The 24,643-nt window shown below is 46.2% G+C and overlaps 1 protein-coding gene and 1 long non-coding RNA gene across 5 annotated transcripts in view; one reads left to right on the plus strand and one right to left on the minus strand.

Moving 5' to 3' along the window:
• Positions 1-1,819: 1,819 nt before the first annotated feature.
• On the minus strand, positions 1,820-3,351 carry LOC115347746. Its single transcript, XR_003925602.2, has 2 exons — positions 2,835-3,351; positions 1,820-2,496 (listed from the first exon to the last, which is right to left on the minus strand). It is a non-coding gene; the product is annotated as an uncharacterized LOC115347746 (long non-coding RNA).
• Positions 3,352-11,619: 8,268 nt separating this feature from the next.
• Positions 11,620-24,643, plus strand: part of LEKR1 (leucine, glutamate and lysine rich 1) — a 67,613-nt gene continuing 54,589 nt past the window's right edge. Inside the window, exons 1-3 of one of the 4 annotated variants that reach the window (XM_030028789.2) lie at positions 11,620-11,729; positions 13,719-13,800; positions 24,260-24,474. In XM_030028789.2, coding sequence (XP_029884649.1) covers positions 13,753-13,800; positions 24,260-24,474 — 263 coding nt within the window. In that variant the 5' untranslated portion in view covers positions 11,620-11,729; positions 13,719-13,752. The other 3 variants (XM_030028788.2, XM_030028792.2, XM_030028791.2) reach the window with 3 other exon arrangements.

Below are 24,643 nucleotides of genomic sequence, written 5' to 3' on the forward strand. Positions count from 1 at the left end.
GCAAAGGGAGTCATGCATAGGAGAACGCCCAGAGGATCTCCTTGGGACAATAATGCTACAAGGATTGCTCATCTCCTGGGACAACACTGTGAGTCCCAACCATCCTCCATCCTTGAGCAAACTGAGCTGGTATTTTTAAGGACACTGTGTATTTAAGACAGCTATGAGAAACCTGCAGCTGCTGACATAATTTCTCTGGCCTAGGGATGCTTGATTTTTCCCACGTTATGGTGGGATAACATTAGATGTGTTTTCATGTGTGGTCTCCCAATGGTATTTGAAGGGCCCTCAGCAAGGAAAAGATTCTGCCCTGTTTCTTCTTCTCCCTGTGGGTTTGAGGGAATGTAACTGCAAGAAGCAGCAGGTTCAGCAGTGAAGCTGTTTCTCATCCCTGCCTCACCACACGCACCCTGGAGTGAGGGGCCTAGGTTGTATGGGACCAAACACTACCAACTTGCAGGTCCAACAGTGAAGCATCTGAATTCAACATGTATCAATGTGGATTAATTATCAGGATCATGGCAAAAATGAACACAGTTGAAAAGGAATGACAAAACTGTGGTAAAGCACGTGGAGGTTGGGAAATCACCCTCCTTTTTAGAGGAGCAAGTTTTGAAAATCCTAAACAAACGTAAGATTTAAATAGAAAAATGTCCTTGTGTGCAGTAGCAGTCGTTTCATCCAGCTGGAATCCCACCACAAACTGCCTCCCATTGCTGCTTGCCAGCACACAACGTGTTATCTTCTGCTACGTGATGCCTTCCTGCTGTCCCCTCGCAGAAAACCCATTTACAGAAGGCGATTGCTGGGGTACCTGAGGCAGTACACAACCCCACTAAATTCAACTCACTACCTTTTTAAAATGAAAGCAAGCTGCATTTGTGGGTAATTCTCAGAGGCCTGGAAAGCCTCAGGACTATCCAGATACTCTCTTTCCTTCCCTGCAGTCATCTTCAAAAGTATTTCTGTTCTTTTCTGCTCCTCCGTGTAATATTTTTTCATTCTTAAATTGATGATTTGTCTTTTACGACATTTCTGTGTGAGGATTTACATGTCCTGCAACGAGACAGATAAATAAAAAGCTGAATTCTGAAAGCCATGCAGCCTGGATTACGTATCTCTGAATTGCCATGATCTTCTCCTGACTGCTCACCCTGAGTGCCCACTTATCTCCACCTGTATCTCTGCTCTGCACCAGACAGGTCCTAATTCGGTGTGCTTCCTCCAAACAATGCACTGACTAAACACTGGCTCTGGGGGAACTGAACTGATTTCACTAACTTGCTTTTGAAACCCAGTTACCTTAAATTGTGCCATGCGCTGGTTGGGGCTTGCTTGGCATTTGCATCTGTAGTATGCTGATTTAGCTTGGTAAAAGCTCTGAAGTGTAAGGGCTGAGGACAGGGATGCCTAAAACGGTGGAAGACAGTGAAGCCTCCAAGTACATTTGGGTATAGAGGAAGGGGAGAGTTAGACCTCTGGGAGAAACTGAGTGGGAGGACAGGGAGATCCATGAGAGACCTGGGGTCTCTTCTTTATCCTCAGACTGTCCACAGCCCGTCAGTCCTCTCCCTGCTGTCCTCACTTCCCAAGCCAGTGGAGAGTGCTCGTCTCCCTGGCCGTTTACGAAGGATGAGATTGCAGCAGAAACCACGCCAAGGAGGGCGAAGAGTCTCCTGCAGCCGTCCCACGCAAGCCACCTGGATATTTTGATATTCTCATCTCGCCTTTCAGGCCCTGTCATTTTGAAATTAGCTCTTGGAGTTGAATTTAGCATCCTTACTTTCAGAAAAGCAAGCAAGCAAACAAAAAGACAAGGTTTGCTTTTTCGTTTTTATTGTTGTTTCCAGTCCAGTTCTTTAATGCTATTTTTAGAATCCTGTGTTTTAATGCTGTGGCATGAATTGCTGGGATTTCCCTTTGCTAACATAAAATAGATGATCTGCACTTTGGTATTAGCAGTCAGCCAGGAAATCCTTGCCTGGTGCCAAAAATGGGCCTTCTTTCATAAATCTGTATTTGTTTTCATTTCCTTTTGCGGCAATGACACACCAGATCAGCTGCGTTGGTTTCTTGACATATTATGTAGTGCCATATAACATGACAGGCTTAACTGGAAATGAGAGGCCAGATTTGTCTTTATTTGATTCACTGATGATACACACAGCTGGGAAACGCCGGTTCGCAAGAAATCAGGGAAGGGACTATTTTCTCATCCCTGTAAAGAAGGACTGGCAGAAGGCAGTCATTCTACAGGGAGCTTTAAACGTTTGAAAACATAAATGATGAATCCTGTATGTCTAATTGCCTTTAGCACCATGACAGAATTATCTTTTACTGATCGTATATTTATTACAAGGCAAGGAAGCTGTAGTCAAGTAGGCTGAAATCAGCTGAAGTATCCAGATCCTCTTCCAGCTCTGCTACTGTCTGAGCAACCCGCCTCTGTTTTGCTGTGAAATGGGAATCATTCTGTTGAGCCACTTTTTGCGCAGTCTGTGAAGGAAAAAGGCTCTGTATAAATAACTTGTAATTATGCTTCTCTCTGGATCAGAGTTAATTTCCAAAACACTCACGTCCTGTTGCTACTGTGGCTGGTCTCTTCCTCCCAGCCAGGAAGGTATTACACGGTAAGGGTTACGTGAAGCAGTTTTTTAACTTCTATTTTTAAGAGTTCTGAAAGGCGATACCTAGATGTTAGTCATTGCCATCCTTAAAATAAACAAAATGGCAGCTCCAGGCACTTTGACATTCACGGTTAGCAGGGAACACACACAGCGCGGGGAATGCAGAGCAGCAGCGCGCGTGGTGGGGCATGGCTCTGTACGGCTCACCTTCAGCCAGGGAAAGGTTCCCGGTGTGTCGTACCAGCTCCCTGGCACGGTTCCCTCACAAAAACACAGCTCGTGCAGATGTGGTCCAGCGAGGACTGTGACAGCCAGTTCCTGGAACAGGGATCAAAAGGGCTGCAGTTTATCTCACCGGGATGAACTCCCTTCTCGGGGGGACAAAGTTCGGCAGAGCTGTTCAGAGCAGCCCTCTGCTCGGTGCTCGGGGGGAAGAGCTCACCAGTCACCCAGCAAGTGCTGCTCTGGGGGTGCTGGGATCTCTGGGGTGACCTGTTCAAACACACTGGCAAATCAAGCCGGGCCATTTGCGTACCACTGGCAATGCACGCGGAGTGTGAGGCAGCAGCCTACGAACAGATTATTAGAGACCTAAATTCATCTCACAAGCAGATCCCTGGAGGCTAATGAAGTCCCAGCGAATACGCTGGCAAAAATGCCCGAGCACTCCTCTCTGCACTGTGCTGCAGCGTGATAATGTACAGGAACGTGCACGTGAATAAGCAGGTCATGGGAAGCAGCAAGGGAAAGAAAGGCACAAACGCAGCAGTAGCGGCAGGTATTGTACTTGGCTTACTCCTCCGCAGTTTGGCCCACAGCGATGCGCTGCGTCTGGCTCTGTGCCTTTGAGCTATGCCCCGCGCCTCACGTAAGGATCTTCCCTAGGCATGCTGCGAGCCACAAGTCATGCTGGAGGTAAAGGTGAGCTCGGCCTCGCTTGCTTTGTTGTGCTAAAGCTGACCACTTCAGACACCGCAGGCAGCATGGGGAGCAAGTGCTTCGAGTTGCTAGAGGAAGACATTCAATAATCTTCCAGATGTGGATAAAGATGATGGTTAAGGGCATGTTACGCACATGCTTGGATTGCTGAGTGCTAGATCTTATTTACTCGCAAGGCTGTATTTCTGCAGGCAGGCTTGCATTCAGAGACAAGTGCCGTTGATGCCACTGCTGTCGCAGCCCGTGAGAGGTCCCAATCCCACCCCTGCACTTCCCTCCAAGGTCACCTCCTCCCAGGATTTCCTCTGCAGGCAACGCCAGGCTGCCCTGACCAGAAACTGCTACTCTCACCCCATCCCCAGTCCTGGGCTTAGTCACTTCCAGCCACTGGTTCTGCTGCCGAAGCCTCTTCTAATTGTGAAACCGGTGGTTAACATCACGGCCAGCGGTGAGCAAGCGCGCCCATCCCGCTACCACGCGCAGGCCACCCGCCTGAGGCGGTCTTGCTTCCTTGATTAATGCCTGCAACACGCCTGGGTGAAGCAGCAATATTTGATAGCTAAGGAGTTGCACAAGGAAGAAGCAGAGTCACTTGCCCGGGACATCTGAGGAACAGAAATTGAATGTAGGCCTCCCACGGTCGAGGACTGTGCTTCTACCTACCAGAAATCCTCTTCTTGTAATGGGGAAAAGGTTGTTCCATGAGAAGAGGTACTTCTCAATGCTGAAAGCATCTCCTGTGCCGTACGGTTTGGTTTTTTCCCAGCTCCCACCCCGCCCGCTTCAGGAATGGTGCACCTTACAGAAGTCGGGCATTTTTAGCGGAGGGTCCTCGTCTGTTAAACAAACGGGAGCCAGAACTCAGCGTTAAAACAAAGCCTCCACCCTTTAGTACCACTGATAACACAACTGGTCTTTCCGCAAGCAGAAGGTTTATGAAACAGGCATGGCAGGGCAGCGCAGGCAAACAACCACCCCAGGGCAGTGGGTAAGCCTGAGCTGGGGCTGCATTCTTCTGGGGCAGAGACTGGCTCTTATCATAAATTTTGAGAGCACCAAGTACTGTGGACCTTAATCCTGATGGGGCCTCTAGGCGTGACAGCTATATAAATATTTAATGTGCCTTTAATCTTGGGGTGGGGAATGTGACTTGTATCCCCAATAGGAAGTGCTGAGCCTCCGTTTGTGTGGCTGTGTCATTGTACTTAAAGATACCATGCTGTGTATCTACTACAGTATCAACCAAGATACTGTAAAGTGTACTCAAAGGGATATTGCACAAAGAGCAAACAGCAGCATGGGAGTGCTTTTATTCTGCAGGCACTAATCCCAGCTCAGCAAGTAAAACACTGCAGAACCCCCAGAATCGCAGAGTCTTTGAGTCATATCTGGCTTGGATCCTAGAAAGGGGTGTTCTACTGTTTAGTGCAGAGGAATGGTAAGAAGGAAGAGCGCAAGGACAGTGGGACACATTCTGTCCTGGTGAGCTGGTCCCAGCCCGCCGAGCTGCCAGGCACCTCAATCCCTGCTGAGGGAAGTGGGAAGTGGCCTTCACCCGTTCGCCAACAAGCAGCTGGCTGGTCTGGCTAGAGAAGGCTGTCCGCACACCTTGTGGAACAAAACCACAGCCTTTTCTCTCACATTCGGAAAGAAAGGCCATCAGGTAAAGGTCAGGAAGCTTACATTTTTGTGTAATTTTGTATTCTGTAGGGAAGAAAAACATTGACTGTGAAAGGAGCCTGTAAACAGTAGGATGCAAGATTTGTTCTTCTCCGCGGCCGTCCTGTGGCTAAGGACATGACTAATCCCCTGTGACAGCCCCGTGCTTGGAGCCTGCTGCTCTTACTGGTGCAGCTGGGGACTCTGTCGCTTTTCACCATCACAACATGAAATGAAAACTCTTTTGCAATGAAATTGTTTCTGCAATGAAATGGAGGATCACTAAAGCACTTGCCACAACCACTGGGAAGAAATTCACTTTTTTATTCACAGTATTGTGAATAAATGGTGAATTATGTATTGCAAATGTCCCCTGTGTGGTATGATGTGGGTGTGTATAGTCCTGAATGAAATGTGAATACCTTTGGGTGTAAGCCACGAGCTACTGCACTTTAAGATGGACCCAGAAAGTGTGGCGGCACCCTCTTAGTCACTCTGGTGGAACCCCAGTTCCAGCCTGACTTCCCAGTGAGGTTCAGTCTCACACACGTACCGACGAAATGTAGTTTGTACCTTGCTGTTCCGGATTCTCTGGGGAGCAGTTTCACCCCCGTGACATATCTGGGCAACCTTCCAGTCTGCCCTCACCCGTACCTCAGCGGCTGCAGCCTCAGTGGGCGTTTCAGCAAAACGGAGGCCATGCGTACCTCTCCTCTCAGCCCGCCGTGATGCAGCATCCTGCACCACAGCATCCTGCGGCGAGCCCAGGCCCAGCGCAGCCAGCCCCGTGCCCGCCAGGGACCCTCTTTATTTCAGACCATAAAAAAGCTCTGGCAAGTTTTATCGCCATGGTGTGTCAATGTGGCTTGAAAACTGTGGCTGCAGTTCACCAGAGATGGGTGCAGAGCTACTGGTGAAATGTTAAATGTAAACAGGAAGAAAATATGCCTGTTCCCTTAGTGACTCCATAGTGACAGGGAAATGCCATCCAATTTCACAATCGTCCCTTTCCTCTTGTGGCTCAAGTTCGCCAGCTCTCCTGACTAGACCTACTGCTGTCAGGTGAGTACGACAAGCTGGATCCAGCCCTCAGCAGCACTTTGCACATCATGAGATGTCTCTGCCTCTGGACTGCTGACCTCCCGCTTCTCCCTGGAGCCAAGCTGCTAGGCAGCTAAAACTTAAACCATAGGCACCAAGCGCTGGTAAACAGCTGGATGTTAACCTGTCACGAACCCTACCTAGGGGTGAAGCAGTGTAGAAATCAGACAGCAGAACTAAGGTCGCTCCATGCGCTGAACCTCTCTTGGAGCCTAGCAAAGGACCCACTGCTGGTGAAAGGCTGCAGCCTGAGCCCGGCTGGCACTAGGTATGCTTTTAGCAGGAACGATGAACACCGACTTACGTGTACCTCTGATAACACGTTGTAGTCTCCACCCATGCTCCCAAACATCTCAACAGTCTGGGCCTTCTGCTGACAGCCGTGCTAAATTCTTCAATAGCTTTTTTCAGGAGAAATGGCAAAGAAGCCTAGAGCTTTTAAAGCAAGTATTTTGTCTAAAATTGCCTTTCTTAAACCATTTAGGATAATTACAAGTAGCAAACAGATTATGTGAATCATGATGTGCTGACAGATAATTCACAGGAATGAGAGCTAAGTTAATGCAATGAATTGCGGTGCTGAGCAGGTCATCACGCTCTTCTTACGTGCTACAGGAGACCTGAAGCAACCACCTTCTAACTCCTGCTGATTTTTATTCCAGGCCTCTCATAAACCAGCTTGCACAATGATGGTGATGCCTGCCACAACTCATTTAACTACACGAGCTCTCACGAGCTGCCAGCTTAGCCAGCATCCGAGCAGCAATGCGCTGCGGGTTACCTTAGGTGGCCACTGGCCATGGCCCCCGAGCTCTTTTGCTTAGTGCATTTGCCAATGGCAGTGGAGTTGGTTGGAATCAAGTCAAATTCACTTGACCATCATCTACCTCACCATCTATCTTGAGATCCCAGAAATAATCATTTTTGCATTTCAGTGAATGTTACCTATATTTTGGGGAACAAAAATACAGGCCCCCATTTTGGACAGGGTCTTGACTTTGTCCCATTTGAAGTCAATAGGTTTAACTGATGAGTGTTAAGAGGAAACAGGTTCTAAAGCACAGCAAGAAAATCTTTATTGTATCTTCTTTTCATCTGAGTTCCATACAGCAAGGTATAAGGGTATGGCTGTATTTTAACAACAAGGTTGTACCAACAGCATGCAATCAACATACACATGGTGTTATCTCTTTGTGGGCGATAAATTGTCAGGCCATGCCATGGAAATGCATCATTTGCATTTTCCTATCAGGATGTGCCAGGACATTACACTGCAATCGCAAATCATGAGGTAGTAACATGAAGCAGAGGAAGGAGTAGCCTAATCTATTGCAAAGTACTATATGCTGTTATTTAGTACTTTAAAAGGGTGCCCATAGCATCAGGAAATGGAGTGGAGCCCAAGAAAAGCTCCAGAACTGTTTCAACAGTAGATATCATAATACAGTTTCAGGGCTTGCAAACCTCCACATTCCTCATTCATATGGATAGTCCCATTCCCTTCATTGTAGGCTGGGAGAGCGATGCATCGTTTTTGCATGCTGGATCTCAGAATGATGTATATGTACTGATCTTGCCTCCTCGATGCAAGTCAGCCTTACCATCCTCCTTGGTATGCTCTGTCCTCTAAACATCCAGGCTTCCTTCATTTGTTTTTTCTCTTTATCTTTGCCTGTTTCACAATGACTCCAGAGTTCCTTCATCATTGCCTGATACTTCTTCCAGTAGCTCACTAAGCCTGTAAGTAACATCTGTCTTGTTTCATCCATTCTCACCCTCTTTCAATGGGGAGGGCTTTGTGTACAGTTTCTATTTTGGCAGGACTTTCAGGGTTTGTTTTTTTTTTTAAAGCCAACAGTATAAATGTTTTCCTCCCTACAGATTGTGTGTTTAAATTAGGAAAAAGCAGATCACTCTGCTTGTGGATGGGGGGAAGGGGAAAGATTTATGGGGTTTCTGTGTTCCCGTGGGAGTTTCCTAGCAGGCCCCTGGGAAACTGCTGAGTCCTGCACAGATGAACCTCACCCTGATGGTAAAAGTTCTGTTTTGCCGGAGGAGCTGTCATAAGTGCCACCATCGTCATCCTCCTGGAGCATTAGGTGATCTTTTAGATATGCTGAGCCCAGGCCATTGAATGCCTTAGATAAAGAACAAAACCTTGAACCCTTCTGCACCCATCTCCCAGGGGTTTGGGCTTTTGCTTGGTCATTTCCTCCCCGGATCATGTCCTGCTAGCTGGCTGTCTGTGCCCTCTTGCCCTTCGTGCCCGTTCCTAACCGCTTGACTGCTGAAGCTGCCTCTGTGCTCTGTATTCCTTTCTCACTTCAGCCTTGTATCTGTGACGCTTTTCCTGGCACCCTTCCCAAATTCTCTTGCTGCCAACTCAGACTCAGTACAAGCTTCTTGTATTCCCTTTCAAATCCTTTTCTATCATGGCAAATAAACCCACTGTCCTCTACACATACACTCCTGATACTATCCTTGACATCTCTTCGCTTCTGGCACTCAGCTGCTGCTTAATCATACAGATTCCTTCTCTGATTCACCTCATGTGCTCTTGCGGCCAAAACCTTGACTTTGATTTGGCAATGTCACAACAGGAGTACTGGGATCTCCTCCCTCACGATCCGATTCCTGCCTCGCATGCCCCACTGTCATTAGCATGCTCCTGTTTCACTCTGCTATTTAAGCCAGCATCACGGTGCCTTCAGAATCCAGTACCACCACCTTATCTCTGCCCTTCTGCGCATACCTCCCAGTACCCTGCTCCTTCACACTTTTCCCGATTTTATCATTTTCACGCTGCTTTGGAGAGTTTCTATCCTACTGCTGTCCCTTTGCAGAGAACGACCTGCCTGACCTTGACTCCCAAGTAGCCCTCACATTCGGATCCCTCCTCCAAACGTCCTTCCACAGGGGCTGCTCTCCCACCACGGTCTCGTCCTTGTGACATTTGCAAAGAGAAGGGAGCAGAGCAAACCAAACCAATCTAGCAAACAATATAGCTCGAAAACGGGAACTAACACGATGTGCATGCAGCACCAGAAATAACCTCACTGCCGTACGCCGTGCAAGCCCTGTCCTTCCCTTGACCCCTCCCTCTGCACGTCTCCTGCCATCTCTCCTCCTCGTGTCAGCCTCTGCTGCGGGCCCCAGCGCAGGGACCCCTCCTGCTCCTCCGCAAAGCCCCCGCGTACCTACGGCACCGCAGGTCTGAGCGATAAGCGCTCGCGCTCTGCTCCTCCCTAGCAAAACAACTGGAACCGCCAGCAGGTTCCCAGAGGAGCTGTTGACAGACAACACTGCAAAACCGCTTCCCTGCGCTGGTCTTTGTATTGAACAAATGAAAGTACAACCTAAAACAAGAGAACTAGTATAAACGTGCGATTTCTCTTTTACCCAGGAAATGTTGCAGGCGCAGGCATACCTATTCACCCTCACACGCACACCGGCCGGTCCTGCTTTGTGCGAAGGTCGTGTGTATTAGCCATTTTCCCTAGCTGCCCACTGGCACGGACTTTGCTCCTCCGGGTTGGGATTTCTAAGCAGCGGGAGGCTTTCCACGTGTGTTTGAGAAGGTACAAAGCCTGCCGGAAAACAATGGAAATAGCTGGCTTATGACTGTTGCGTGTCACGCACTCATTTCTTGCCTGTTCGTTTGTCCTTGGAGCTGCTCGCGCTGCCTGGAACCTGATCTCCAGCCGTCCCGCTCGTTCAGGCTGGCACGCACGCCGGCCTGCCGCCACGCCATGCGGGCGAGACGCGGCCGGACTCCGGCCCGGCCTGCCTGCCCTGCGGGAGCTGAGGACCCACGGGCAGGGGCAGAGGCAGAGAGACCCCTCTCAGCCCACCGCAGTCCTGAGCCACCCGTGACACGCAGACCGGGGCGCGGGGGCCATGACAGAGTGGGGATTTTGGGGGGGGGGCTTCCCGCAGGGCTGGGGGGGGGAAACAGTGGGTGCTGTGCTTCCCACAGGGACCCCCAACCGTGAGCGTCCGGGCTGGCAGCGACATGTCCCCTGCCCGGTTCTCCTCACCTCCAGGACTGGATCTCCTCAGCCCCCCCAAGGGCAGGATCTCCTCAGCCCCCACCATGGGCAGGATCTCCTCAGCCCCCCAAGGGCAGGATCTCCTCAGCCCCCACCATGGGCAGGATCTCCTCAGCTACCCCATGGGCAGGATCTCCTCAGCCCCCCAAGGGCAGGATCTCCTCAGCCCCCCCATGGGCAGGATCTCCTCAGCCCCCCCCAAGGGCAGGATCTCCTCAGCCCCCCCATGTGCAGGATCTCCTCAGCCCCCCCATAAGGGCAGGCTCCCCTCAGCCCCCCCCCAAGGGCAGGATCTCCTCAGCCCCCCGTAAGGGCAGGATCTCCTCAGCCCCCCATAAGGGCAGGCTCCCCTCACCCCCCCCAAGGACAGGATCTCCTCAGCCCCCCCAAGGGCAGGCTCCCCTCAGCCCCCCCCATAAGGGCAGGCTCTCCTCAGCCCCCCCTCGCCCAAGGACAGGATCTCCTCAGTCATAGAACGGTTTGGGTTGGAAGGGACCTTAAAGATGATCTCGTTCCAACCCCCATGTTTTTTACACGCTTGCATAAAACCGAAAGAACAACAACAACAACAAAGTCCCCCCAGGACAGGGTCCTCTCAAACCCCCTCAGCACAGGCTCCGCTCAGCCCTCCAGGACATCTCCTCACACACTCCTCCCCTCAGCCGCGGGCGGGAAGGGAGCAGTCCGTGTGTGTCCCCCCCCCCCGCTCCCTGCATCTCCCGGCCGCTGCGTGACGGCCGCCTTCCCCTTCCTTCCCCTTCCCCTCCCTCCACAGCCGCGGCGGTGATCCGCGCTGATCTCATCGCCCCGCCGCACGACACCCTTCCCCGGCACGGTAGGCGGCCATCGCGTGAGAGGCGCTGGGCGCCCGGCCCGCCGCCCCCCGCCAGCGCCGCCATCACGCAGGGGGAACATATGCCGGCAAGGCGCGGCCAGGCACCCCCCCCCCTTCCCTCCGCCACCCCGATCAAAGGCGCTGCCTTCCCCGTCTCGCTGTTAATGCCGCTCTTAATTAAATACCTCCGCGGGGGGCGAGCCGCCCTTCACACGCAATCCTCCCCCCCCCCCGCACTCCGCCGGGGTGAGCCCCGCTGCCAGCCCGCCGGCACCGCGTGGGGGTGGGTGCAGCGCGCTGGGACTTTATGTTTTATTTATTTTTAAATCGCCAGCTCTTCGCTCTGACCTTTTGAGCGCCTGCGACGGGCGAGTTAACGTTTGCTCTGCGCTGCAGGGCGGTGGCACGGGGGGTGTGTGGGGGGGACACACATTCCCACGCCACCCACCTCCCCTTTTCCACGCGAGACGCCCCATCTGCAGCCCCCGACCCTTATATCCCCCGTTGGATCACGAAGAGGTTAAAGGAGGTGGTGAGGCGAAGGAGGGGGGGGGGGAAGCTGGGGCATGCGGCTCCGGTTGCTGCCAAACTGGGGATTAACGATGCAGCGGAACACGGGAGGTCGGCACGCAACGTGGAAGGGGTCACGCCGGCAGCAGGCGCCAGGGTTGGGGGGGGCACCCACCCGTGGGACCGCGCTGCAAAGCCGGGGGGGGGGGGGGCGAGGGAGGGCACCGGGCGCCCGGCCGGGCGCCCGGTGCCCTCCCTCGCCCCCCCCCCCCCCCGGCTTTGCATCCCTGTATCATTGCAACAGCTCCTACTAATGCAATTTTCCTTTTTTTCCCCAATAAAAATAACTATCTTCTCCAATAGCACCCCCCCCCCCCCTTGCCCCCACGCAGCTTACTCCACCAAAAAAACCTATTCCCTCTTCAGCCGCTCGGCACCGCTCTGAAAAACATGACCGATGCTTTGCCCTACACGGAGCTGCCCCAGAGACTGAACCTTTGCAGTTAAGAGCGAGTCACGCATAAATTAAATTAGGTTAACAAAGGCCAGTGGAAGGTCACCTCCTTTTTCATGACGGCCTTTTCCCAGTTTTTAGTGGCTGTCCCTAAATATTTTTTTTTTGGGGGGGGGGGGGCGTATCTTTTTGTATAAGGCTTGCAGGGAATTCTTTGCGTATATAGGGATTGCTTTGGGCATATAGAGATTGCTTTGGGCATATAGGAATTGCTTTGGGCGTACAGAAAATACTTTGGGCATATAGGAAATGCTTTGGGCACGCAGGAATTGCTTTGGACAGGCTGGAAGTCGGCTTTGGGAGGTGAGCAGCCCTCGTCCGCAGCATCACCCGTCTGCGGCAGGTTGAGGTGGAGGGAGACCCCGGCTGTGCCGGCTGCCTTGCTGGGGACCGTGGGGACGAAGCAGATGGCCGTTGCGGCACGGCTGATGGGATGCGATAAAAAGGAGTCTCACGGCAACTCGGGTTTTCTGGCCCGCACCGAAGGGGCCGCACGTAAAACAACCGGCGATGAAAAGGAGAGGGGAGGCAGAACGTGAAATTAATTCCATCGAAATGGGGTTGTACCGAGAACTCCCGGTTCTCACATCTTTTCCTGATTTATTTATTTTTATGGCTTCGCTGTGAACCCGAGCGGATTTCACTGGGGGCTGGCGGCGCAAAGCCGGTTCACGGGGAGGTTGAGCACATGCCTCGGTGTCGAACACGCAACTGACCCAGGCGCGAGGGCCGGTTTTGGGGCGACAGGCTCAAACGAAACAAAGGCTTTGCGACGAAACCGCGTCCTCCCCCTCCAGAGCCAGCTCCAGCCCTGCCACCGCAGCTCCTCCCCATCCTAGTTATTAATTTCCAATCGGGACCGTTCGCTACGCGGGGGGGGGGAGGTGTGTGAATCAGGGGCAACGCAGACCCTCTGCCGCCCCCCCCCCCCCAAAAAAAAAAAAAAAAAAAACAAAACAAAACCAAACCACCAAACTCCGCCGGTTTCGCGCGCGCGCCCCGCGCGCGCGCCCCGGCCACGTGAGGCGCACGCGCAGGGCGGCGCGCCGTTGCCGTGGTTACGGAGGAAGCCGCGGTAAGAAAATGGCCGCCCCGGCTGGCTTTTCCCTCCCCCCGCTTTCCCTCCGGCTGGCTTCGGGCTCCGGCGTCTCCCGCGGTGGGGAGGGGGGCCGGCCCCGGCTCGGGGGGCTCCGAACCGCCGTTCCCCGGGACGGGTGGTGTCCCGTCCCCCTTCCTTCCCCTTCTTCGCCCTTCCTTCCCTCGTCCCCGCCGCGGCCTGCGCGCCGCCACCGCTGCCGGGGCCCCGCCGGTGCCGGCTGCCGCGGCTTGTCTCCGGGCAGGCGGTCGGGGCGTGGGGAGGCCTCTCGGGGCAGGCCTGGGCCGCCTGTAGCGTGCGTGGGCTTGCATTTCCGCGCGTGGGCCAGAGGAAACGTGCGGCCCTGCTGCTGACGGCAGGTTCTGACCCTCCCTGTGGCCTCTGGCAGGTTCCCTGAGCCCGCCGCAGAGTTTCGGGAGGCCATGGAGCGGCACGTCCCCATTCACGCCCTGCCCGAGGAGATTCGAAAGGTATGAAACAGTGGAAGTACAAAAAACAAACCATTTGGAGACCAGGCACTACTGTAACTTAGGGATGTTTTGCTGGCCTCTGAATGCTGGTACGTTACCTGGTACGTTTTGGTCCTGGTTTTAGACTGGGTGTGTTCTAGGTTTATATGAAGTGTAATTACACACTGATGCTATAGGAACACTAGAGGAACATACTCATTCTGTAATGATGTTGTCACTGCTAGGCGAGTTTCGAATTTTGCCCCATATGGTGTGTTTTGTTGCCGTAAGTTTGGAATGACTGCAGAGCATAACATGTAATTGTTCCAAAGGAGTGCCAATATAAATAGGAATGGAATATTCCCCTTCATCTTTTCTTCTATCTTCTCTTTGTGTGTGAGGCTGTTCTTTTGTTTGGGAGACAGATTACTACTAATGTAACAATGCTGCTGTTTATATGGGTTAACTTACAAGGAGGCTCTTTATATGGGGTGATGCACACAACTGGAACACGAGTCACTTTTTATAACACTATGAAGTTTTTACTTTGGCAGTAAAACACCCTGCTGTCCTCATTTTTTTGGTATGCATCTAATAATCAAGTAATTTAAAAGTTTTATGTAGTCAGGCTAGCACAGCCTGGAGAAATTGATAGTGCAGGAAACTGTTGAAACAATTTCTGAGCCATCAATGATGATTTCTGAGAATTGAAGGACGGGTAAGATAGCCAAAGGAAAGGAAAAGGAATACTTGCCCATAAAAAGGGGAGGGGAAGAACCTGGGAAATTTACAGACTCATTAGCAGCTGTTCTGGCAGCAGCAAAGATACCAGATATGTTTGTTTAGAAATCAGTTTGTAAGGGTCAACAGGATAAGGTGGTTAGCAAAAATCAGTACAAGTTTCTCAGAAAAACAGTTGTGCCAAATTGTTGGATGAAGTACATCAAGGAATTGTTCTGGATCTAGTACTACTCAATATTTCCATTAATGACTTAAGGCTGTAGTCTGGTGGCACTTCAGCTGCCTGTCTTTCATTTGGATCAGTTCCTGATCTAGTTCCTGAACTCTGTGCTATGCATATGCTAGCATGAGGAGGAAGCAGGTGTGAGTGCAGGCACAAACTGGGAACAGAAAGGGGGTGACATTATTTCTTTTCAGTAGGAGTTGTTGGCATCTGCTGTTTTTTGTTGAGCTAGGATCTTAGATTACAATAAGGAATACACTGATGCCAGTCTGGGAGGGGTTGTGAGCATTCTGGGAACAGCATTAAACTTCATATTCTTAGTAAGAGTAAGGCATATTTAGAAAGGGTATGTCCGATGCATCAATACAAAATACATAGTAACTGACTAAGCTTCCTTGTTGCTTGTCAGACCTCACACTGAGGTCTATAATCAGGTCATAAGCAGAATAATAATAATATTGACAAAGTGATGTTACAAAGAAAGCAAGTATTAAATGTATTGGTATAGGAATTGCATGTGAAACTTGGGCCTTCATTATTCCTCTGCTCAGGGCTGTTGAGGTCTCAATTCTGAGCTGCAGGCTTTAAGAAAAATAACGTGACTGATGGCGATCTAGAAAAGTGCAAAAATAGTAAAGAGCTTAAAAATCTTGTTCTAGGAAAGGATAATAGAACTGGGTTTACTTATTCTGGAAAATACTTGAGGGCACAGTAACAGAATTGACGTGTAGGAAGATGGTGGTTGTCCTTCATCTCCAGCTGAAAATTAATCTGATCCTCACCTTTCTGGACTTGCTGTAGTTGAATGTTATGAAACTCTAGATGTAGGGGTGGTTGAGCTCTGGAGCAGCTCACCCAGGGGAGTTGTAGAATTCCTCCAGTGGCACTGTGGGGGACAAGTAAGGCAAACTTTTGCTTTGGGGTAAATGACTGGGCAGGCAATCTCTTGAGATCTCTCTCACTTTTTGTGGTACACCTTTAACAAAAAGATCTATATGCAGAGGGCACATCAGTACTCCTAGATATGTACATGAATAGGTTTATGTTCCTGTCCCATCCTACCCTGTCACCTCAGTGTGAGATATGTGAGCCCTAAGGCAACGACAGCCCAAGATTTTGGGATCAGTTAAGAGTTGGGGTTTTACATATCCTTTGCTGCTGCTCGTCTCTTCACTCAGCTGACTTGCATTGTAGTTGCAGTATAGTTACAAGATACAGAGCTTGATTACAAGTCATTCTCACAATTTCCTGTCCTTGTATTTTCTACCTTTGATGTACACAAGCTGTTATTCCCTTCACGTTCCCTGCTTCTTGGATTTTATAGCATCTCTTTTGGAGTCTTTCTTTTAGATTGCTCCCAACATATGCAGAACTTGTGCCAGCTGTAGATTGCTCTGCCAAACTGAGCACATGCTCCCAACATGCAGTTTTCTGGCCAAAGGAACACGTGTGTCTGCTTCTCTCTTACATGGCCCTGCCTCCCTCCCTCCCTCCCTCTCTCTCTCTCTCTCTCTCTCTGTCTCATTACTTCTACTGCTCTCATACCTCTTTCACACAACATGCATTGCAAGATGGGCGCTAAATGAGAAAAACAATAATTAACAGGCAAATAAACATCCACATGTCTGTTATTAAAGCTTATAGTATTTTTTGTATTTACAGTTGCATACTTCTTAGAAATGAGTTATTAGTAAAGATCTAAATCATGGTTTGTTTCTAAAAAAATTTAAAAAACCCAGAGTTGTGACTTTGCCTGTGAGCAGTTTGACAAATGTTACTCAGTTAGGTAACCAATGTTAGAAGTCAGCAGGAGACAGTTTTCCCTGCAAGTTTTGAAGGAAGCTATGCCACATGGAGTGGTGGTGATGGCGAATGTGGAGAACAGCTGCTGCTGTTTTGGCAGCATATATAGGAAAATTGGTAACTTCCCAGGAGGGAAATAACTAAGTCGGTCAATGGCAAAGTCCAAGCCATAGCTGAGGTTCTCTTCTGTGACAGTTTTTAGAGAGGGTATTTTAGGGTATTTAGGGAGTCTTATTTTAGGCATGCTTGTACACTTCTAGGAGGTGATGCTTGCACACTTGGTGTGTCAGATAGCAGGTGTTTTAGGTAATTGAGTAAGTTGGTTGGTCTGCCTCTGTAGAACACTACATTTTCTCATTAAGTGTATTGTCACAGGGCTGTAGAAAGAACTTTGCAGAGATTGCTGGCTTGTAATGCCTACTTTTTCGTGTACTTGCATGTCTTAAAGTTTATGCCATCAAACTCAGTCTGAGAGGTATCATAGAGCATAGGATGGTACAAAAGAAGTTAGTGTTTCCTTTACTCCAGTGTTATGGATGTGTATTTTTGGAGAGTTCTCTTTTTTTTTTTTTTTTTTTGTTGGGTGGGCAGTTGGGTTGGTTGTTGGTTGTTTCCTCAAGAGAAAGAAGATTATCATACTGTACCTTGTTAGCTGTCTGTTGCTAGTGGTAGACAAATATTTTATATGCTTGTGAACTTACTGTGTTTGTTTCAGCATTGTTGTTGTCCATTCAATGTAAGTAGATGGGAAGATGCAGTTTTTCCCTGAAGATCTTACTGAAATGGGAAATGAATAGCAGCTACCTACATAAGACAGTAAAAATATAAAGTTATATTTTATTTGGCAAATATATAACCTTTGCTTAACATAAATCATAAAATAATTGAGCACAAGATACCCTTACAGACGAGTAGTTCTCTCACCCTAGGAGCTTAAGAAAGTAAGCAGAGCAGGAACTTTGAAGCGGCGTTATACATCAGTACAGAACGTTCCCGTGGTATCTGACTATCCACAAAACATCACGTACATTACTAGTAGCAAATGGTTACTCAATAGATTTGCCACGTGTGCTTTAGATTGAGCACATTATGGTATCTTTATGAACACATTATGTTATCTTTAATTTTTCTTGCCGTCTTTGGACCTGGGGTTATTTTTTTTCATAGGTACTTACATAGTTCCAGTAGTGTTAATTAGCTAAAGAATCTGTCCCATCCACCAAGCCTAGCTTTGTAGAAGTGAACAACATAACTATGTATTTAGTACTTACAATATTGATATCAATGTGGATTCAGAAGCAGCAGCATTTCCATTTGTGCCCTCCAGATGAACACAGTAACATTTACATGCAGAATGGCAGGAAGTGTTTCCAGGGTCCTGTTGTCACGTACCTTATGAATGCTTCTTAATGTGATATTTGTGAGTTGCTCCTATGCCTGCTGAGATTTTCAATACTTGGCCGTCGAATTTTTAACATTTAGATTTCATTGGGATGACAAGCTCTGGCTATGTGAATATTCTGAGTGGCTGTAATGTACTTTGGAAATGTTGGGAAGTATCTGCTTATTTTTGGTATGAGCCCATATGTTACAGCCTGAAGAGGTGGAAAGCTCTCAACAGTGAACTGGTTATGCATGGACCCAGAGCTGACTTGGGAAAACCAGCTCCCAGGTAGTAAAGGCAACCTGCTTTGTTACCACTGTGTATTGCAGTATCAGAGGATTTGTGAAAGCAGATCTTCTGGACTTGGATAACGATCTTCTGTTCTTAATGTGAGAATTCTGGAGTCACTGGTGGTCACCTAGGGCAGCAAAGCATTTTTATCTCTTGCTGTACTCATAAGGCTAGGGCTGTATTCATTATATTGAAGCTTTTCTCATAAAACTAGGACTGTATTCACTATATTCAACCTTTTCTACCCTTTCTGCAACCAGCATCCAAGTGTGTTACTAGGAATTGGAGAGATTGCAGTCTCTCTTGCATCACAAGCAGTTGGGTTGTAGCTAGGAGGGGCTTCCCAACAGTTGCAACTGCAGGTGCAAAAAGTCAGTATTTGTCAGGCAAGGATATGGTTAACAATGGGCTAAATTATCTTTTGTCTGCCCAGGCATCGCATTTTGTCGCAATGTCCTGAGGTTCGGTTTATAAGAACTCTCTGCTCTGCGTTGCACTGGAGAGCTGGAGTGTGCCTTAACACATCCTGAAAGAGCTTACGAGTGCCAGTAAGGTCTGCATGGCCTGTTGGACATGTGTTAGATATTTGCAGGGCTTGTGTGAGTGAGTGCAGTTACTAGCAGTGCAGCACAGTCTTTTATGATTCATTAGTCTGCTTTACTCACAGGCAGGAAAAAATTAAAGCTACCTGAAATCCGAGTATTATTTCCTGTCGTGACAAGCTGATTATTTCAGGGCATGTTTTGAATGAAACTTTTGAGAGCTGGACATTCTGTTTTTACTGCAAGCCTATTTCTACACTACTCATGTGTATTCAAAGCAAGTACTGTGATTTTTATTTTGCAATTGCTATTTTATGGAAGTGGAGTAAATAATTATGTATGCAGCATGGCTTAGCGTTACAATGTGTATTACTTTCTGACTAGATGCTGACTGAAAACTTGACTCACAATAAACTTTTTTTTTTTGAAGTGAAGTTTCTACTGACACTCTTAAAAATTTTTCTTTGAATAAAAAAATTGATCAATTTCAATCAAATAACTCTTCAGTTTTGCATATACAGCAGAAGACTCCGCTTTCTTCCTAGAAAATCAATCGTGTGGTTTGAGTAATGATTTCTTTTTATGTAATAGGCATTGGCTAGTTCGTCAGGAGAGGGACAAACAGCATGAGAGAAATGAAAGGAGTATGGGAGAGGAGGAGTAAAACAAAAAGAAAGTAGATTCAGATAATAAGGTAGAATAAAGTAGAGGTAGAATAAAACAATCAATATCAGAAATAATTTAAGAGCACCCAGCTGCAGCATAGTGATTTTTTTTTTTTTTCCTTGAGTTTTATGTATTGTTCTGCTGCAAGTGGTATTTGGACAGATACAGGGGTTTTTGTTATTTGGCCAGTCCTTGCTAAAGCAGCCTCAGTCCTGATGGATCAACTGGGGAGGGAGCAAGAGCTGTTACTACCGCCTTATGTGCCTGAGGAGCACTGGGTGATGCAAGGAGGATGGCCAGTGCTGCAGTTCCCTTAGGCTCTCCCTCCCCTGCACTGTAAAATTAATGTAGAAGGAGTCCATCTGTGCTCATGGCTCTATGTTTTTATTTCAGTGATGCACAGAAACGTATTCAAAGCTTTTTAAAAGAATCTCATTAATTGAGGACTTAAGTTCTGGCTTTTAAGAGTCATGGCTATTTATTAGCTGCTTGTAATGGGCTATTTCTAGCATAAGGGATCCATATGCTGGATGTTGTAATACCAAGGCACTGCTAAGTGAGAAAGTAGATCATTTTTCTTTTAACAAGAATTTAGCTCTTTATCGTGGTAACTTTTGCGGGTGGAATCAGAATTATCAGAGAAGAATAGCAGTGCACAAGCTGACACTCCCTGTAGTTATTTGGTCAAGTTGAAATGATATAAATTCCTGTCTCGTCATTCAAAAGGCTAATAATGGTCCAGACCACCAAAGTAATCTTTTTCTTTTTTCTTTTTTTCCTTATAACTTATGCTCTACAGATGCTTGTGGTACTGAGTCAGACAGATGTAATTTAAGTGACTATCCGTCTTGGCTCAGTTCTCCACTTGCCCTTGGTAGCTAAAGAAGTCTATGTAACCATGGAATAATATTAGTTCTTCCAAAACCAAACGCATCTCTGAGTTGAAACTATTCCCACAGATGCTGTAGTGGAACAGTTGCTGGAATATCACAGCTAGAAATGTTACCTTGTGATACGGTTTGTTCTGGACATTGCTCTCTTCCTTTCTTTGTAGAGTCTGGTGTAATGTGTATCAGAACTGTAGCTCAAAATCTTGTGGATCAAATATCTTCCTAGCTCAAGCACTTTGTCCTCAGTGAGTTTGTTTTTCTTTTTATGTTGTTATCGTGCATGCAGTACTGTCATGCTAACTCAAATAGCAGGGGTTTTTTAGTATCCCTCTGTTACCTTTTCAAGTCCTGTTTGCCCTGAGTTTCCCTGTCTAAGCTGACCAAAACCACAATACTAAAATTACTAAAATGACCTTCTGTTTGGTGTTGTGTTTTTTTTTTTTAATTACTAATTGATTTTTTTCTATTGACTGCTTATTCTCACTGCTAAGGACATACACAGTCCCCTTTCTAGGTAGAGCTCTGATAGCTTCCTTTTTTTCCTATTCTTTCCAAACTCTGCTTTTTCCCCTGATTTTTTTTTTTTTTTTTTGCTTCATGTTTGAGAAGATGACAACAGTCTTTTGATCAAATAAATAGAGAAATATGGAATCTGAAAACATAAATCATTTTGTATGTAATATGCATTCTTAGTGGTTACTCAGGGGTAATATTATTCCAGAAAAGGTAGCTTTGTAAGCATAAGAACTAATGAAAATTTGTTTCCTATAGACCTTTGTGTAATGGTTGATAAACTTTGGTGTCTAAGATAGAAGGTCTAAAGGAATCTTTTGTCCTGGACAGACCATTTATAAGGCTCTCTTCTATATGGACTATCTGATATCTGATAAGGACTGCACTCACACTCCAGAGTTTTCTTCAGCAGGGAACTTAAGAAGTCTTTATTGCCTACCTAGTTGTCTGAAACTTTTAGACACTTAAATATATCTGCCCTCAGTGTCAGAATTGGTTATAAATGACCAAACATTCTGGTTCGCAAATTATTGAAGGGTGACAATACAGAAATACACATTTAGACGAAGTAATGTTATTTCTCTTGGAAACTGTGCAAAACCCCAAAACATTTCATTTGCAAGTAGTCTTCAAAGCTATAAAATGCTTTCTGGCTCTGACCTTTAAATTGGTATAGCCCTAAGATGGCTTTGTCATTATTTTGGCTGGAATGAAATCAGCATCTACAGCTTGACAGTATTTCTCTATACCTGTCTGTGTGAAGCTTCAGTAGCTTCTGAAAAATGTCCAAACAGCTCAGGAATTTTAGGAGGTATTTTAAGTATCAGCAAGGAGATCTTGGGTTGTGATGTTTGCAATGGGAGGGTGGGGTCAGGGGGAGAGAAAGTTCTGGAAAGTTCTGCATGTGATTTTACCACTGTAGGCATGACAGAGGAATCTTGGATTTAGGATGAGAATTCAGATTAGTACACCCCTTGCTCTGCCCAGTTCAGACCTTGCTCTTTGGAGCAATTCACTTTCAACTGGGTCCTGTTAATTTTCTAGGCATATTGGGCATACATGAGCTGGATTTACATTAGTTAGCTTGCTTATTGGTGTTAATCTACTGCAGCATGGAGTTTAGTTTGGGCTAGCTTGCCTGTTGAGCATCGCTCAATCCGTGTCAGATTCATTACTGGTATTAAGAAACTGCTACTTACACTACAGATAGGTACTTTAAAACTAGTTCATGTCTATATACAGCATATTGCAGTGGTTGCAGGGTAATTGTGCATGTACAGAAGCAAGGTTCTGATTAAAAGCCTGAACTTTCTTTCCTTACTGCAGTAGTATAAAGCCCGTGGGCTTTCCTGTGATTTTTGACTATGTAGCAAATATTTCAAAAATCCAACCTAATCTGAAGTCCTTTCAAGTTTTTACTTCACCTGAGGAATGGATGTGAAGAAGAACGGGACCCATTTCCCACTAAGTCCAGATGGATAATATTTACTGTTCTATGACTTAATTTATTTTTAAGTTCAATTACAAAATTGAATTTCAAAACTAAAAAGTTATAGCACTTGCATAAAACATTTTCAGTTCAGGACCCTAATTGTTTTATTTTGTTTTTAATCCTAGTACCCAGTGAAATTTCTGTAACTGTTTATTTGAAAGACAGCAGTGGTGGTGCTGCAAGAGAGCACAATGTTCTTTTGGGGATAAGAGCCCCCCTTCTGTGCTCCTTATAACAGCTCATTTTGTCCTCTTTCAATATAGTAATTTTAGTGCTTTGGAACTTTATGGTAGTTATCCTGAATAACAGTTTCATATTTCCAAGCACAGTTTGCAGCTGCCAGGAAAAACAAACTTGCATTTTCAGCTCATTCAGAGCAACTGTAACTAGGGGTATTTTAAACTGGGGCAAGACTAAGAAACTGGAAAATAAAGCTTGGCCTGGTAATTCCAGGGCATCCTGAAATACCATTTTTATCAAGCTGTATTTAAACTGCTAAAGGTTATTGAATCATGGGATAATGAGTCTTTAGTTTATAATTTTTGAAAGTTGTTCTCTTTCATCTAAGTATGATTTCTTTGAATTTATCCCAATGTCTCAAAATATCTTTTTTTGTTCCTTTTTCTGTAACACGAGGGATTCTTACGTTCTTTGACTTAAACTGCTTGCAGTTTCCCAGCTTTCTGACTTTCCTAAGTCATTGTGTTAAAATCCTTGTAACAGTTGATAATTGCAAGAAAGGTTAAAGCATGTTTTAAGCTCTTGGTACACAAACACATAACTGCTCTTTCAGCTGCTACCCATTTTCCATCTTTCATGTCTCCAAGCTTACCCATACCTGTTTATATTTGTTGCTTTGAGGTTGTCTCTTTAGCTGTATTATCAGAGTGTCCTCTGATCTAGTCTTAATTCTAACCATCTCCTCTCAAATGTATTTATGCTGTGACCTGAGAACAGTGTAAAACCTGTCATGTTCAGGGATCTGTGCTGGTAAGCAGATGCTTATGTGTCCCCTACTGAAGTGTCAGACCTTGGATTGGTCTGGCTGATTTATTTACTCGATATCCATTTCTTGTGCAGGTTCACTTCTGCATCACTTGTAAACTGAGCATTTTTTTTTTCCTGAAAGTGAAAATTGTTAAGGTACGCAGGAACAACTGATATACTGAGTAATAAGTATGTATCAAAGTCAACACACATCTATCTGTTCATATTTATGAAGCCTTGCTTACTGCAAAGCTTAATTTGATTACTTACAAAAGTATGTTTCTCAATTTAAGAAATGGTCTTTCAATTAGATATGTATTATGTACTCTATTTTTTAAATCAGTGATGAATACTTCATACCTAGTAAATGGGTTACATTTTCCACAACACTCAAGTGTCATGGGCACTACATCATAATAATTACGCCTGTACTCATTTGAATTACTTTTGTAAAGATTGCTGGATTACATTATTCTATTCACTTTCCACTTTTGATCTTGTATACTTCAATTGGATATGAGTTGTCAAAAAACACAGTAAATAACATTTTTCTGGCTTAGGTGATCACAAATTCATTAAGGAGATAAAATGCTGTGCTTTACAAAGTTATTTTAAATAAATACATCAAACATAATTCAGAGGTACTTCATTTTAGAATTCCAGTGGGAGTTCCCACATAGTAAATTGCATAGTTGATGTATCTTATGAAGTTTCCAGTAAGTGAAAGTACTGCTATAGTTTGATTTCATTTTGCTAATGTAGAATTTTATCTTTATTATTTGTTAAAGCAATAACATAATCTGATCATAAATGCTCCAGAGAAGTAAATGGTTTAAACTATTCAGATTTATTATTATTATTATTTATTATTATTATTATTTAGTGTTATTCAGGTTTTTTGTTCAACTTGTTTCTTACAAACAATCTTACAATTTTATCTTTTTCTAGATGTCCCGGGATGAGACAGTGTGTAAATACTGTGGAGTCAGCTATTTGATACTTCATGAATTTAAGGTGATGGAAGAAAAAGTAAAAGCAATGGAAAAGGAAATTAAATTTTATGAAGGAAGTATAGAACGGGAAAAAGGACTTCAAGCAGAATTGCAGTCTCTTTACCAAGACCTTGAACACTACCGAGCTGACAGTGAATCAAAAACAGAAAGGTCAGACCATATTATCTAGTCTGATGTTATTCTCATGTATGTGTATTAGGTAGTTTCTTTCCAAACAAGTTTAAAATACAAATAAGATTTGTCTTTCTTTTATCAGATGTAACATATATACTGTAATACTTAATTTAAATCATCTTTCATAGTATTCTTTGGAAGTTTT

Source organism: Aquila chrysaetos, chromosome 10, assembly GCF_900496995.4.
Source record: "Aquila chrysaetos chrysaetos chromosome 10, bAquChr1.4, whole genome shotgun sequence".
Classification (NCBI taxonomy): Eukaryota; Metazoa; Chordata; class Aves; order Accipitriformes; family Accipitridae; genus Aquila; species Aquila chrysaetos.